Below are 15,806 nucleotides of genomic sequence, written 5' to 3'. Positions count from 1 at the left end.
GGGTGCTGTTGGGAGCCGAAGCAGGGTGAGAACTGGGGACCCGGGGGGTCCAGCCCCTTTCTCCTTCAGACCCAAGAGCCAGTCCCCAACCATCTTCCCAGGAGCTAGGCTCCCACCCTTCTCCCCATCCTGACTCAGGAATCTGACCTCCAGTTCCCTACACCCCAACGCCACCGCTGAGGGCCTGATCTCCGTGGACCAGATGAATCTTCTAGTCTGACAGGGGGCAGCCGCTTCTATGTTATCCTGGAAACAGAGGCAGAGGCTTACTTTGTTGTGGTAGACTCAGAGTTGGATTTATGGGAGGGGCCAAGGAAACTCCCTAGGAGTATCTCTAGGGAAGTCGGGGACCCGGGTGGTAGGTAGAAGGGGGAGGCTGTGGGAATTCCTTGTAGATCGCGGTGAAAGGTGACCCTGGCTTCAGTCATAAAGCTCTCCACACCACGTGACCAACCTCACCTTCACCACCACAACATCCTTATTTCCGGTCTTGGGAAATGGAGTGGAAGTCCTTGGCCAGCTCCTCCTTCCCAAACACCCTCAGGCTGCTTTCAGCTCTTCAGCTACAACTTTTAAGTGGTTCGGTGGGTTGAGCATTGGACTTTGGCTCAGGTCATGACCTTTCTATTCGTGGGTTCGAGCCCCACATGGGGCTCTGTGCTGACAGCTTGGAGCCTGGAGCCTGCTTTCATTTCTGTGTCTCCCTCTCTCCCTCTTCCCCTCTCACTCGTGCTCTGTCTTTTTCTCTCAAGGGTAATGAACATTAAAAAAGCTCATGTAGGGGCGCCTGAGTGGCTCAGTCGGTTGAGTGTCCGACTTCGGCTCAGGTCAGATCTCACGTTTGTGGGTTCGAGCCCCGCATCGGGCTCTGTGCTGACAGCTAGCTCAGAGCCTGGAGCCTGCTTCAGATTCTGTGTCTCCCTCTCTCTCTGCCCCTGCCCGCTCATGCTCTGTCTCTGTCTCAAAAAAGCTCATGTAATCTCTGTTGCAATTTGTTAGCAAAAAGATAACTAAAAATGATGGTGAATTTTGTCTGTCTCAAGAGTTTCATGGGTGGGGCGCCTGGGTGGCTCAGTCGGTTAAGCCTCGGACTTCGGCTCAGGTCAGATCTCACGTCCGTGGGTTCGAGCCCCGCATCAGGCTCTGTGCTGACAGGTAGCTCAGAGCTTGGAGCCTGCTTCCGGTTCTGTGTCTCCTTCTCTCTCTGCCCCTCCCCCTCTCATGCTCTGTCTTTCTCTGTATCAAAAATAAATAAAACATTAAAAAAAAAAGAGTTTCATGGGTAATCGTTAGGATAGCCTTTGGTCTTTGGCAACCTGAAGCGTTAAAGTTTTGCTTGCACGATAAATGGGTTCAAGTTCATTGGAGATCTAATGAGATAAGATACTAAAGCATTGATTACGAAATCAATCAATTGTGCTTTTGCCTTCTTATTGCAGAGAACCTTAGGATATTTGGGTTTGTTGGTGAACATACTTTGTGCTTAATGGATTCATAAATTTGCCATTAAAATTTCACATGTAACAGTTTAGCATTGGTTACTAAGTTTTCACTAGACATCAAGGTTGCAGGGAATGGATTTTAAAAGTACACTGGTAGGGATGCTGGGTGGTTCAGTCAGTTGAGCGTCCAACTTCAGGAGACTCAGGTCATGATCTCACGGTCTGTGAGTTCGAGCCCCGCGTTGGGCTCTGTGCTGACAGCTCGGAGCCTGGAGCCTGCTTCAGATTCTGTCTCCCTCTCTCTCTGTCTCTCCCCTGTTTGTGCTCTGTCTCTCTCTCTCTCAAAATAAATAAGCATTAAAAAAATAAAAGTCCACTGGTATAGGGTTGAAATCCTGCTTTCTCTCTGTTCAAAAGTCAAAGTTTTTTTTTGGACTGTTGGTTTGCTCTTGATAAGAAAATGCAAACAAAGGTTTTTTCCCCTCTTTTGTCTGCTTGGAAAGCCACAGCTTTACACTTCCTCTTTCATCAAGTCTTTGATTACTTAGTAGATTACTTCTCAGTGTTAAAGGAGCTAGCTACCTTTTGCTAACAACTGTATAACCCTACCTGTTTGCCTTTGGGATTTCTTATTACCATTTGCAATGATTTGTAATGATCTATAATCCATTTAGGATGTGCTTTGTAGCTTACTAAGGTCTTAGTAAACTTTCCCGAATTTAAATCGTAAATGAAGTCTTTTTGACCAGTTAAGCCTTTTGTGGTATGTTAAGTTCTTCTGGAAACGCTCTCCAACAAATAATGGTAAACCTTGGGTTGTTTCACACGGGTAATTGTTAGAACTGCTCACATATATGTGCAATTCCTAAACTTTTAATGTTTTGGTATAGGGTCTTTATTTGGTACTCTATCAAAGGATCATGTGCCTTTGAAAACTAGATTACCTTGTTAACTGCATCATAATGAACTCTCATATCATATTGGGAACCACGTCCATTTCTGAGATTTTGCCATTAATAGTTATTGTTCTGATACTCATCTTCAAGGAGATTAATAAAAAGGACTTTTAGGACAAAGAGAGTTAATTGACATCTTTTTTTTTTTAATGTTTTATTTATTTTTGAGACAGAGAGAGACAGAGCATGAGAGGGGGAGGGGCAGAGAGAGAAGGAGACACAGAACTGGAAGCAGGCTCCAAGCTCTGAGCTAGCTGTCAGCACAGAACCCGACGCGGGGCTCGAACCCACGAACGTGAGATCTGACCTGAGCCGAAGTCCGAGGCTTAACCGACTGAGCCACCCAGGTGCCCCAGTTGGCATCTTTAAGATTAAGGCTTACATGGGTGAGAAGCTGCATTCAAACTGAACAAGAATTAGGAACATTGGCCCAAATGATCTGAGGAAGATGGTTCTAGTTTTGCGACCCTTGTTGGAAATATTGCCAGTCCGGGGATGTTTGCTGTTCCAGATTGAGGAAACTTTCTTTAAGTCATCTATGACCAATGGCAATGGGATTCAGTGTTCACTTGTGTACAAACTGAGGCATTTAACTTTTCTCTCTACCTAGGCCTCCTACAATTCAAAGACTCTCAGTGAGTAATGTTTCACAGCAATGATACTCATTTGCATAAGTTCAATAAGCATCTGTTCTCCTTGTGACAGGATGCCATTGGAAATACTGTTATTTTACCAAGGCTTTGACTGGAATGGCCTGTTTGAGAGACATGCATAGACTCAGAAATGACCCTACAGCTCTTAGGAATTAAGGTTGACTTTATTTATTTATTTATTTATTTATTTAATGTTTTATTTATTTTTGATACAGAGAGAGGCAGAGCATGAGGGGGGGAGGGGCAGAGAGAGAAGGAGACACAGAACCGGAAGCAGGCTCCAGGCTCTGAGCTAGCGGTCAGCACAGAGCCTGATGCGGGGCTCGAACCCACAAACGTGAGATCTGACCTGAGCCGAAGTCGGAGGTTTAACCGACTGAGCCACCCAGGCGCCCCTAAGGTTGACTTTATGAAACACGGAGCCAGAAAGCCCCTTGGAAATGTTGGCCTGAAACTTTGCGCACAGAGTTCCCAGCAGCCTCCCCAGCTGAGTTAAGGTTACTTTGTGGCAGGTGCAGGGACCTCAGGACATCTTGGGGACCTCCAGAAGAGGAATCTGCCCAATTCTACAGGTATTGCAGCCATGGCTGATGGTAAGTGCTTGGCTTGGCTTCTGGCCTGGAGAGGCTACCAAAAGTTCAATCTAGATTCCTCATGAAAAGTTCCATCAGAGCAAACTTTAAAAGATCCTTATAATCAATGCTATTTTTCCTGAGCTTATGTGAATAATTAGACCAAGTTTATCAAAGTAGACGTGTTTTACAAGTGAATTTGTCTGGATTTGGCTATCTCTGGAAATGAGGGTTAGTTACGAGGGAGAAAAATTATGTTTCAGTAATATACCTTTATGGATACTAAATCCTCGTTCTGATCGTCTTTAAATATTTGCCTGGGTTGGACAACTTGAGGTAGACTTCAGAGATATTGTCACAAGAGCACAGGTATAGACAATATTTTTGTGTATTATTCTGTGGGGATAATAATAGGACCCCATTGGCATAGGATTATTTGAAAATAGGATGGACTCCCCTACCGATCATACATAAAATCGACTTTTCTCACTGTAAACCTATCAATAGATAAAGACTATAGAGCTTAGTTAAATTATTCACCTGAACCAGGTTAATTCATAAATCTCCAAATATGTACGCCATATCCTTCCTAAACCTGACCTGACAATTACTACAAACTCACCCCACATAAACCCAGGAGACCTAGTTTATTTAGAGGATTAAACACAGCAGGGTATTTAACTCCAAAATACAAGGGCCCCAATGAGTCATATTATATACTCCCACTGCAGAAAAGTTAGAGGGGCACTCTTCCTGGGCCCCTGTGTCTAAATAAAACCTGTCCACTTTACAGGAAAGCAGTAAACAAACTAATATGCCTTTTCATTCCTACGAGCCTGTGCAAGACCTCAAAATTCTCTTATAATGGTTGTGCCTTTCCTTTTTCATCCTCCTTCCCACAATTTATACTAACGATTCCTTCCTGCAACGGGCACAGCGTTAATACTGCACCACAAATTCGGATAGCTCAGCGGCTATGCAGAGTTTTGCCCAGACCAAGCACATCCGGGTTACCCGGGTGGGTCTCCTCTTTACAAGGTACTGATCGGCGCTCTCAATGCACTTATATTTCAAAAATAATATAGGAAGATGCTATGTTTTATAAGAAGTCTATCGGGGCACCTGGGTGGCTCAGTCGGTTAAGCCTCTGACTTCGGCTCAGGTCATGATCTCACATTCGTGGGTTCGAGCCCCACGTCAGGCTCTGTGCTGACAGCTCAGAGCCTGGAGCCTGCTTCCAATTCTGTGTCTCTCTCTCTCTGACCCTCCCCGCTCATGATCTGTGTGTCTCTCTCTGTCTCAAAAATTAATAAAACATTAAAAAAATTAAAAAAAAAAAGAAGTCTATCACTTATCAAAATGTTTCTTCCTGGCCCATGAGGAATAAGACTTAGAATTTACGGTACTTTTTCATATCCTCAAACTGTGAAGGTATGAACTGATTTCACAAACCCACAGGTTAATACCCACCAGCGAGTGTTTAAGTTACAAATCCCCGCCTACCGCCGCACTGCCAATGGCACACATCAAATTTGGGATGCTTATGTATGGCTTGCACTCACCATTAGACAGCTCAGTCAAAAAGGGTACTTTTATGCTGGGAACAAAAAAAATCATATATATGATACCTGGGCGAATAGCAATGAATCAGGTGGCTGGATTCAAATGGAACCAACGGATATGTAGAATTAACCTATAGACCTGACTTTCTCCAGGATGGATAGATAGATCACTGCACCCTAGGGTTTGCCTGGCTTCACCGGCTTCGGCTCAGGTCAGATCTCACGTTTGTGGGTTCGAGCCCCGCGTCAGGCTCTGTGCTGGCAACTAGCTCAGAGCCTGGAGCCTGCTTCCGGTTCTGTCTTCTTCTCTCTCTGCCTCTCCCCCTCTCATGCTCTGTCTCTCTCTGTCTCAAAAATAAATAAAACATTAAAAAAATTTTTTTAAACCATCGCTGCCCAGGCTAATCTTCCAGATTTTAAAAAAAGTTTTTATGTTTTTTATTTATTTTTAAGAGACAGAGAAAAACAGTGCAAGCAAGGGAAGGTAAGAGAGAGAGGAAGACACAGAATCTGAAGCAGGCTCCAGGGTCTGAGCTGTCAGCACAGAGCCCGACGCGGGGCTCGAACCCACGCACCGTGAGATCATGACCTGAGCCAAAGTTGGACGCTCCACCGACTGAGCCACCAGGCGCCCCTAATCTTCCAGATTTAAAATGAAAGTGGACAGGACCTGTTTTCCAATGGTATGATCATTTGGCATTTTTGCTCCATCTGTAGGGTTAAAAAGTGTAACTTGGCATGCAAAAGCCCTCAATAACTAGACCATAAGGGTGTTCGGTAACTCACAAAACAGCATCTCCTTACTCAACACTGAAGTCGCGCAGATGCACAAAACAGCTCTATAAAATAGAATGGCGTTAGATGTTTTAGGTGCTGCACAAGGTGGAACTTGTGCTCTCATAAAAACAATGCTGTGTATATATTTCAGATTACCACAAAAATATTCTGGATTTCTAACTAACATGAGTACTCAGATGGGTGCTTTAAACAATCCTTTTCATGGGGCACCAGGGTGGCTCATTCGGTTGAGCATCTGACTTCAGCTTGAGTCATGATCTCATGGTTTATGAGTTAGAGCCACAGGTCGGGCTTGGATTCTATGTCTCCCTTTCTCTGTGTCCCTCCCCCACTAATGCTCTGTTTCTCTCTCTCTCTCTCTGTTTCTCTCTCAAAAATAAGTAAAATGTGGGGTGCCTGGGTGGCTCAGTCGGTTAAGCCTCCGATTTCGGCTCAGGTCAGATCTCACATTCGTGGGTTCGAGCCCCGCATCAGGCTCTGTGCTGACAGCTAGCTCAGAGCCTGGAGCCTGCTTCCGATTCTGTGTCTCCTTCTCTCTCTGCCCCTCCCCCTCTCATGCTCTGTCTCTCTTTGTATCAAAAATTAATAAAAACATTAAAAAAATTTAAAAAAATAAGTAAAATGTTAAAAAAAAATCACTCTCTTTCCTTTAGGAATTTGTTAAATTCTTGGACTAGATGATTTTTGTCCACTACCAAAGGACTTTTATTAGGGTTTCTTTCTTGTTATTCCAATTAAGTTTTGCTGCATCTCCTCCTGGCGCCAAGCCTCCCTGCAGTAACCAAGGCAACAGATGATCCTTTCTACACAAGGAGGTTCCTGTACCTTGTCCACGTTGGATTCAGCTGCCTCGTTTTTGTAACTCCCCTAATTTGCTCCTCAACGGATCAATATTGACTCACAGTGTAATGGGACCAAGGTTCGCACAGAGTTGAGACACGTAGCCTTTTCTTTCCAGAAAGCGACTTTACTCATCGTGCTGGCACAGCCTCAGTGGGTTTGTACCCGAGTGCGGCGGGGTGTAGCCCTTTAGACAATGTCTACTTTTTTATCTTCCATACATAGTCACGTGCTGACATACAGTCTGGGTGGGCCGTCGGTGTTACGGAGTGTGAAGAAGGTCAGGACGTCGCGCCCAGAGCCCGGATGCCCTGTCTTGAGGTTTTCACTACCTTCCTTGAGGAGCGGCGCTGCCACCATGGGTAGGCACATCTCGCCGCCCCCTACTCAGCAAGAAGCTACAGAAGATGAGACCTTCCGCCTTCAATAAACTTAAAGCTTTAAGGGTCAAACGTGTTCAGGGGGGATATGATGAGGGAGCATAAGGAAGCTTGAAGGCAAAACACAAGCCCGCACCCCTGCCCCCGGTGGGATACGTGTGGTATTCCTCAGGCACTCCTGGCTGCCCAAGGACAAAGGACAGAGGACAAACGGTTAAGCTGGTAAGAGTCTCCACTAGTTTATCAGAAAAAGGGAATCCCATCAAGCCTCATCGCCAGGCACCTGTGGACTCCGCTTTCAGGACCTCCAACCTCACCCCTTTAAATGATATGGCAAACAAGAAGGAGCTAAAACTAAATTTCCATATAACCTGCAGCCCACTGACAAATACTTGGGGCAAATACAGAGTGGAACATTCCTCCAGGAACCTCCTACTGTCTTAATAATAATGCTTTGCTAGAGGGAAAAACAACTTTAGCTTGAGAATAGGGAGGCTCCAGTAATTTGTGAGTCTTTAGCCTATGCAAGCCTCTTTGGAAACTTCCCTTTTGACTTCACCTCCCCCAAGTCCAAGGGCTATACCCAGTTACACTCCACCACCCCACGCAGCTCTTCCTGCACAGGGGTCCTGTCCATCTGCCTTAATAAAATCACCTTTGTGCACCAAAGAGGGATTCAAGAAATCTTTCTTGTGCTCAGCTCTGGACCCCACAAACTCCACCATCGCCACAAAACCTCATCACCAAAGCCAGTCCCCAGCCATCTTCCATCCCAACCCCACCACTCAGGGCCTTAGGAGTTGAAGGCCAGAAGCCCTTGGTTGTAGAGGCCAGGGCTAACAGATTAAACTTCTAGTCTGAAAAGACGGCCGCCTCTGAAATGTCCAGGAACCAAAGGCGGAGCCTGCCTTTGTTGTGGTCCAATCAGACCAGAGCAATGGGTTTATGGGCGGAGTCAAGAAAACTCCCCGGAAGTGCCTCAAGGAAAGTAGGGACCCCAGGTTGGATGGTACTAGCGAGAGGCTCTAGGAATTCCTTTTAGATCCAGGGGGGGTGGGTGGGGGTGGGGATGGGAGTGGGGGTGGGGTGGGGACGGTGACTCAAACTCCAGTCATAAAGCTCTCCACATCACGTGACCAACCACAGTCTCGTTCCAACTACCTCTTTAATTTTAGTCTGCTCATCCCCTCCAAAAGCCTTCAGCCTGGAGCCGGCTCTTCAGGAAACCCTAGTATTTGAGGGCACAACATCCAGGTTCAAGGTCGGACAGCGGCTCTTAAGGGTGTATCTCGGTTTCCTAACCAAGGAGTGTGAGCCCAGCAAATTGGGGGTCAAATTGGGAAGGGCTTCCTTCCCCTTAATGCTTACCTCCTCCGTTTTGGAGGGAGGACCCTCCCGGGGTTCAGCGCAGACTTGAGCGCTCTGGCCTCAATGAGTCCTCCTCAACTTGCGCTCCTTGTGGCGGCGCTAGCCTACGGCCTGCTTCCTGCCGGGGGGTGTATCATATGTGATCCGAGGATCGTGGCGGCCCTAGACTCCTTGGATACGGAATACCTGTCTACCCACATGGCACCCGAGCGTCGCAGGAAAGTGATGGAAACGATAAGACAAACCGTGAGGAATTTCAAGGACCTGCCAGACTTACAGCCTCGCTTTATGGGGGTTATCGGTGAGGGCAGGGTAGGGGGCGGAAATCGCAGGTCATGGAAAAGGAGGGATCTGGGGCTAAGATTGTTGGGGGCGGGGGCAGAGGGGGTAGGGAAGGAAGGTCTGGAGGGAGAGTCTACTAGGTTCGTGAATGGAGAAGGCTGGGATGCAGATTCAAGGACTTCCCCAGGCCTAGGAAATACTGTGTTCTCTTACCCCTTACCCTGCAATTCTATGTAAAAGACTACAACTCCCAGAAGGCAACAGGCGTGAATCTTTACAGCCCTATCCCTGCCCAGTAGCCACATGGGTATTGTAGTTTTTAACACTAGCTGAGCCAATGAGACCTTAAGGTTTAGAATCTGAAGTTCTATCTCCCGTCCCCGCCTCCCCTCTGTCCCTCCAGATGAGGCCACAATGAACACGGCAGTCATGAGTTTTCTGAGGAGCGTGAAACCTATCATAAACAGTGGTTTAACAGGTAAATGCACAGAGGGGCCAAGGGAGGGGCTCTAGAATCCTTCAGATAAATTATTTTTGGTGAGGACGAGTCTGGTAGTGGCTGTGGAGCCAAACAGCCTCGGTTCAAATTCCGGCCCCGTCATCCCCTAGCTGTGTGGCCTTGAGGGAGGGATTTTCCAGGTTTGTCGCCTCTAAAATGGATCATAACAGTGCTTGCACGCCTGCCGTCGCTTAGCTCAGTGGCCAGCATTAAGTGGTCATTCAGTTCATTGTCCCTCCCTGAGATGGTCCCAATGTGGAATGCCAGGCTCCTCAGACAGAGGCAAACTTCCTGTACCTCACTCCTGGGGTGGGTGGGGGAGGGGGAAGCACTCTTTGTCATCCTGCTCTTTCTCAGGTGACAGTTTCATGAGGGAGTTCTCCTGGATGTTGACTTTGGAAAAGGAAGCATTTCAGCACTATATTGATCAGTTCCAAAAAGAAGGTGAGGGAAGATGAGAGTCTGTCAGGGACCACAGTCCCTTCCAACAGTCCCAGGGTCTCTGTCCCCAGCCCACTCCTTCTCTATATCCAGCCCCTTACCTCTCCAGGCCAGTCCTCTCTTGGACCTAGAGTTCCACACACAAGGGAGGCGTCCTTCCTCCCTCAAATCCAAGAGCCCAAATCCCAGTCTACTCCTTCGCCCCCTGTCTCATCTCCTTTAGCTTAGAAATCTGATAGTCTTTTTTTTTTTCCTTCTATTGAGGCAGATTTATGTCCTAACAAATGTGGTGAGTTCGGATTATGGGAGCTGATCTTCTATTCCTTAATCTCGCCGGGTTAATACTCAGCCTTCCTCCTCCCGTGCTGGGTCTCGATGGTTCTTCATTCTCCAAGTCTGAGAGGATCCTGGTCTCCCGATCCTTCTGCACCGCGGACTTACTGGGCAGCGGGTCACATTTTATTTGCCCTCTTTACTGAGCCTGGTTAGATCCCTCTGGCGGCAGGACTGCCTTCTAGCCCCGCCCCTTGGGCTGACCTCTCGGGATTAGGCACCTGACTCCGCCCCAGACTTTAGCTCTGCCCTTTCCGTGGAGCCTAGTCTCTTGGGGCGAATACAGCCTTGTTTATGCCCCTTCAGGTACGATGTTGCAGCGTCTGCTGTGGTGCAATAACTGTGTCCAGGACAATTACATTTGTCGAAAGTCTAGAGATTGCGGAGGTGAGAGACCTGGGGCCGGCCCTAAGGGTTGGCGCGAGAGGGGCGGAGCCAGAGGAGAGGCGCGGTCTAGAGAGGGCAGAGAATGGAGTCCACCCACCAGAAAAGGCGGAGTGGAGATCCAGTGGAGGGAGTTGAGGGAGGGCCAGGAACCTTGAAGAATCACCTGTCCTTATCCCCCTGCCCCCAGTGCGCCAAGTCAACGTCCATGAGAAGGAAGACATGATCCTGGACTGTGAGCTCAACTGGCATAAATTATCTCAAGGCCTGACCAGTTACAGTTTTTACAGGGTGGGGCCCTTCAACCCCAAGTTCTTTAGAATTGTGTGAGCCCCGACTTCTGTATCCACACCGTGTTCCCACAGTCCCTATGACCCACCTGCCAGGTTGGACTTCTACTGATCCCCGGGGATCCTATGCCCTTACCAGTATACCTAGCCTCCCATGTCCCCCCACTGAGGTCCCGTGATTATCTCACCCCTGGACTACCCAAAATCCTGAAAACCCCAGGCTTCTGTGACCCTTTGAGCTTGGGTCTAGGTTTGGGGGAGCAATTCTGAGACCTTGGTGTACAAGGGGAGACGGCCCACCCTGACCAAGCCTCTGGTGGGGCCAGAGGACGCAGGTACCTACCGCTGCGAGCTGGGCACGGTGCGATCCGGCCCGGCCACGATCATCCATTTTCAAGTCACAGGTCAGTGCTGGGGAGTCGATGGAAGTGTGGGATTCAGGGTCCTGGCTTTGGGGGGGCGGGCAGTCGGGTTCAGGGTATGGTTTCCGGGTTAAATGGTTTCATGCCAAGGAGGTATGGCCTCCTGCCTTGGGTGTGGTCTCCTGCCACACTGACCCAGCTTCAAGCCTTGAGGGGCCTGATTATCCCCTGGAAGGCCTGGGTGTTGGGAAAGGTTGGAGTGGAGAGAGCTTGCCTGGGCCCTGGTGGGCACGTGGGGACCTCAGAACTGCTCTTTCCCGCTCCTCTATCAGTGTTGCCTCAAAGAATTATTGCCAAGACAATGCCCATGTCTTCAACCTTTGCAACCCGTGCCAAGGCTGAGGAGGAAATCGGGGTCGACCTGTCCCCAACCCAAGAACCCTCAGAGTGTTCAAAGCCCGAGAGTGTGCAGAGAGGCCGTCTGATAGGGCTGCTGATCTGGTGCTTTTTGCTGCTGATAATAGGCTTTGTCACTGGGTGAGCCAAATACTGAAGAAGGCAGGTGGGGGTTCTCCACTTCTTAATGCAGGATGGGGTCCTTTGGGGAATGGGGCTAGGAAACAGGGCGGGGCTGACCTAGGTGGGTGAAACATGGGTCATTCCTAGAAAATGATCATATATATATAGGAAGGTTGGGATGGGTGTCCCTAACTCAACGCCTAATGTGTTCCTGCTATCTGCACCCCACCCTCCCCCAGTGTACTTTTCTTTCGATATGGGATGATGGTCGATTCCATAAACTCCTGGTTTGGCACCGACAAGGCAGCTGCAGCACAGGACTAAGTTCCAGAGACTCGGCTCTCACAGACCCGCTGTCACAGATTCGGCTTTCAGAGAGCTAGGTTCTAGGGTACTAATGGAAAGGCCACAGTACAAGGCGCAAATAAAGATTTATTTGGATGTCTATATATTGGGTTCATTTCCTCTCGTCTGATCCTCAGTTTTTCCTGAAAGGAGGGCGTTGGGATCGGTCACCTACCCTAGGACACTGGGAACCGGGAACCTGTGTCGCGATAGGGCCACCGGGCTGAGATAGAATTCTCAAATCAAGGAGTGAGGAAGGGCTGGCCTCCCACAGGTCTGGTCCCCTCAGGGGACCTCCCTCTGCACTCTTCCAGTGGGGTTCCTCTGGCCTTTTCCAGCCCCTCCAGTCAGTGCTGGGAGCTGGGGCAGAGGGAAAGGCTGACAGGAACAGCGGGGTCAGGAACCAACCAGGGTCAACGGATCAAGGGCCGCCAGGTGCTGTTGGGAGCTGAAGCAGGGTAAGGACTGGGGACCCGGGGTGGGGTGGGGTCCATACCCTTCCTCCGTCAGACCAAGGAGCCAGTCCCCAGCCATCTCCCATCCCAGCACCCAGGAGCTAGGCTCCCACCCTTCTCCTCCACCCTGACTCCTTAGTCTGAGCCCCAGCCCCCTCCACCCCTACGCAGCCACCCCAGGGCCTCATCTGAAAGGACCACATGAAAGTTCTAATCTGAGAGGAGGTGGCCACCAAGTCGTTATCCTGGAACCATAGGCGGAGCCTCCCTTTGTTGCCGTCCAGTCAGACTCAGAGTTGGGTTTGTGGGCGGGGCTAAGGAAACTCCACGGGAGTATCTCCAGGGAAGTGGAGGTCCCAGGTAATAATGTAGAAGGGGGAGGCTGTGGGAATTCCTTGTAGATCGGGGTGAAAGGTGACCCTGCCTCCAGTCATAAAGCTCTCCACATCACGTGACAAACTTCACTCCAACAACATCCTTATTTTCGGTCTTGGGAAATCCGGTGGAAGACCTTGGCCTGCTTGTCCCTTCTGAAAGCCCTCAAGCTGTATTTGGCTCTTCCGCTGCTACATTCAAGTTCAAGGTCGGGCAGCGGCCGTTCAGGGTGCATCGGGACTGGGACTCCTTTATTTTCTTAACGATAAGTCTATGTCCTGGACCCTGGGGGTTTAGTCTCGGGGGAAGGGCTTCTTCCCCTTAGCGATCACCTCCTCCTCTGGGGTGGGAGGACCGTCTCTGGGGTTCTGCGCAGACTGACGCTCTCGGCACAGTGGCCCCTCAACTCCTCCTGGTGGCGGCGCTAGCCGGCTGCCTGCGGTCTGCCCGGAGCTGTGTCATATGTGATCGAAGGGTCCAAGCCGCGCTGGACTCCCTGGATAAGGAGTACCTGCCTACCCATCTTGCCCCCGAGCGTCACAGAGAAGTGATGGAAACGATAACACAAACCGTGAGGAATTTCCGAGATCTGCCATATTTAGAGGATGCCTTTATGGGGGTTATCGGTGAGGGCAGGGTAGTGCCTGGGAATCCAGCGTCGTGGGAAATGAGGAGTTTGGGGCTAGGGTTGCTGGGGGCGGTGACTGTGGGGGGAATGGAGGGAGGGCTGGAGGCAACGCCTACTAAGTTCGTGAATGGAGAACGCTGGGATGCAGATTCCAGGCATTCCCCAGGGCTAGCCAATACACTATTCTATCCCTTATCCTGCAATTTTATGTTTAAAAAAACTACAACTCCCAGAAGGCAACGGGCAGGCAATTCCTTTACAGCCCTGGCCTTGCCCAGTAGCAACATGGGTTTTGTAGTTTTTAACGCTAGCTGAGCCAATGAGATCTTAAGTCTTGGAATCTGAGGTTCTATCTCCCCTCTCTGCATCCCCTCTACCCCTCTAGATGACACCACAATGGAAACATCAGTATTGAGTTTTCTGAGGAGCGTGAGACTTATCAGAAACAGCGGTGTAGCAGGTAAATGCACAGAGGGACCAGGGGAGGGGCTCCAGAATCTTTTAGAGTAATGATTTTTGGTGAGGAAGGGTCTGGTAGTGGCTCTGGGGCCCACCTTGCTCTATTCTGGTTCTGGCCCGATTGTCCTCTAGCTGTGTGGCCTTGAGGGAGAGATTTCCCAGGTTTGTCACCTCCAAACTGGGTCACAAAAGTATCTGCACGCCAGCCCCCTCTTAGCTCAGTGGCCAGCATTATTAAGTGGTCATTCAGTTTCATTGTCCCTCCCTGAGAGGTCCCCAACATGGAATGCCAGGCTCCTCAGACAGAGGCAAACTGCCTGTACCTCACTCCTGGGGTGGGTGGGGGAGGGGGAAGCACTTCGTGTCACCCTGCTCCTTCCCAGATGACACTTTCGTGAAGGAGTTCTCCTGGATGTTGAGTCTGGAAAAGGCAGCTTTTCAGAGCTACGTCGCTCGGTTCCAAAGAAGGGGTGAGGGAACTGGGAGTTTGTCAAGGACCACAGCCCGTTCCTCCATCAGTCCCAGGGTCCCTGCCCCCAACCCCTTGCTTCTCTATGTCCAGCCCCTCACCCCTCCTCTATACCCAGTTCTCTCTTGGACCAATATATCCAGACAGTGGGTCCTTCCTCCCTCCAACCCAAGAGCCCAATCCCCACCTCATTCCTCAGCTCCGGTCTCTCATCTCCTTTAGCTTAGAAATCTGATACTCTTTTTTTTTTTTTCTTACTCCTGATGCAGATTTTTGTCCCAACAAATGTGGTGAGTTCTGATTATGGGAGCTAGTTTTCCCTCCCTCTTCCTAGCCCCGTGAATACCCAGCCTTTCTCCTCTCGCTTTGGGTCCCCCCCACCCCCCAACACTTGCTGTTCTTCATTCCCCGGCTAGATCCCTCTTGGTCAGAGGCCTGGTTAGATCCCTCTTGAGGCAGGACTGCCTACTAGCCCCGCCCTTTGGGCTGATTCCTAGGGTTTATGCACCTGACTCCACCCCAGACCCTGACCCTGCCCTGTCTGTGTAGTTTCGTCGCTCAGGGCGATTACAGCCATGATCTTGTCCTTTCAGGTACAATGTTGCAGCTTCTGATCTGGTGCAGTAACTGTAAAAAGCAGCTTCACGCTTGTAGAAAGTCCAGAGACTGCGGGGGTGAGATCTGGGGCCAGGCGGTGGGGTTGGCGTAAGTGGGGCGGAGCCAGAGGATAGACTGGGTCTACATAGGGCGGAGACTGGGGCCGCCCACCAGAAAGGGCGGGGCCGAGACCTAGTAGAGGGAGTTGAGGGAGGGCCAAGAATCTTGAAGAAGCACCCGATCTTGTCCCCCCTGTCCCCAGTGCGCCAAATCAACGTCCATGAAAAGGAAGACATGATTCTGGACTGTGAGCTCAACTGGCATAAATTATCTGAAGGCCTGACCAATTACAGTTTTTACAGGGTGGGGCCCTTCAACCCCAAGTTCTTTAGAGTTGTGTGGGCTCTGACTCCTGAATCCACAGACTTGTTCCCACAATCCCTATGACCCAGGATCTGCTAGGTTTAAAATCTACTGATCCCCGAGCATCCCATGCCCTTTGCAGTATACCCTGGACTCTCATCTCCCCCCACTGAGGTCCCGTGATGCTCTCACACTGTACCACCCCAAACCCTGACTTCCCCAGGCCTCTGTGACTCCTTGAGCTTGGGTCTAGGTTTGGGGGAGCAATTCTGAGACCTTGGTGTACAGTGGGAGACGGCCCACCCTGACCAAGCCCCTGGTGGGGCCAGAGGACGCAGGTAACTATCGATGCGAGTTGGGCACTGTGCGATCCGGCCCGGCCACGATCATCCATTTTCAAGTCACAGGTCAGTGCTGGGGAGTCGACAGAAGGG

At 49.9% G+C, this 15,806-nt stretch overlaps 2 protein-coding genes across 2 annotated transcripts in view; both read left to right on the top strand.

Annotated features, from left to right (window-relative positions):
- Positions 1-8,370: 8,370 nt before the first annotated feature.
- On the top strand, positions 8,371-12,128 carry LOC115279950 (izumo sperm-egg fusion protein 1-like). The gene is made up of 9 exons (XM_029924454.1): positions 8,371-8,872; positions 9,257-9,331; positions 9,710-9,796; positions 10,062-10,082; positions 10,433-10,513; positions 10,701-10,801; positions 11,051-11,204; positions 11,495-11,699; positions 11,921-12,128. Exons 1-9 carry the CDS (start codon positions 8,635-8,637, stop codon positions 12,003-12,005), a joined length of 1,047 nt encoding a protein of 348 aa, XP_029780314.1. The 5' UTR covers positions 8,371-8,634; the 3' UTR covers positions 12,006-12,128.
- LOC115279843 (izumo sperm-egg fusion protein 1-like) overlaps positions 12,079-15,806 on the top strand; it is a 4,273-nt gene continuing 545 nt past the window's right edge. The window contains exons 1-8 of the mRNA XM_029924346.1: positions 12,079-12,099; positions 13,182-13,482; positions 13,870-13,944; positions 14,327-14,413; positions 14,682-14,702; positions 15,006-15,086; positions 15,272-15,372; positions 15,626-15,802. Of these exons, the coding sequence (XP_029780206.1) occupies positions 12,079-12,099; positions 13,182-13,482; positions 13,870-13,944; positions 14,327-14,413; positions 14,682-14,702; positions 15,006-15,086; positions 15,272-15,372; positions 15,626-15,802 (864 nt within the window). The remainder of the gene's footprint in view (positions 12,100-13,181; positions 13,483-13,869; positions 13,945-14,326; positions 14,414-14,681; positions 14,703-15,005; positions 15,087-15,271; positions 15,373-15,625; positions 15,803-15,806) is intronic.

This window comes from Suricata suricatta, chromosome 16 (genome assembly GCF_006229205.1).
Source record: "Suricata suricatta isolate VVHF042 chromosome 16, meerkat_22Aug2017_6uvM2_HiC, whole genome shotgun sequence".
In the NCBI taxonomy this organism is placed as follows: Eukaryota; Metazoa; Chordata; class Mammalia; order Carnivora; family Herpestidae; genus Suricata; species Suricata suricatta.
This window is presented reverse-complemented; position numbering and strand designations above follow the sequence as displayed.

Coding starts and splice junctions, on each gene's coding strand:
- LOC115279950 (XM_029924454.1), top strand. CDS start 8,635: ATGAGTCCTCCTCAACTTGCGCTCCTTGTGGCGGCGCTAGCCTACGGC. Junction 10,083..10,432: donor TTTATGTCCTAACAAATGTG/GTGAGTTCGGAT, acceptor ATGCCCCTTCAG/GTACGATGTTGCAGCGTCTG. Junction 10,514..10,700: donor AAAGTCTAGAGATTGCGGAG/GTGAGAGACCTG, acceptor CCCTGCCCCCAG/TGCGCCAAGTCAACGTCCAT.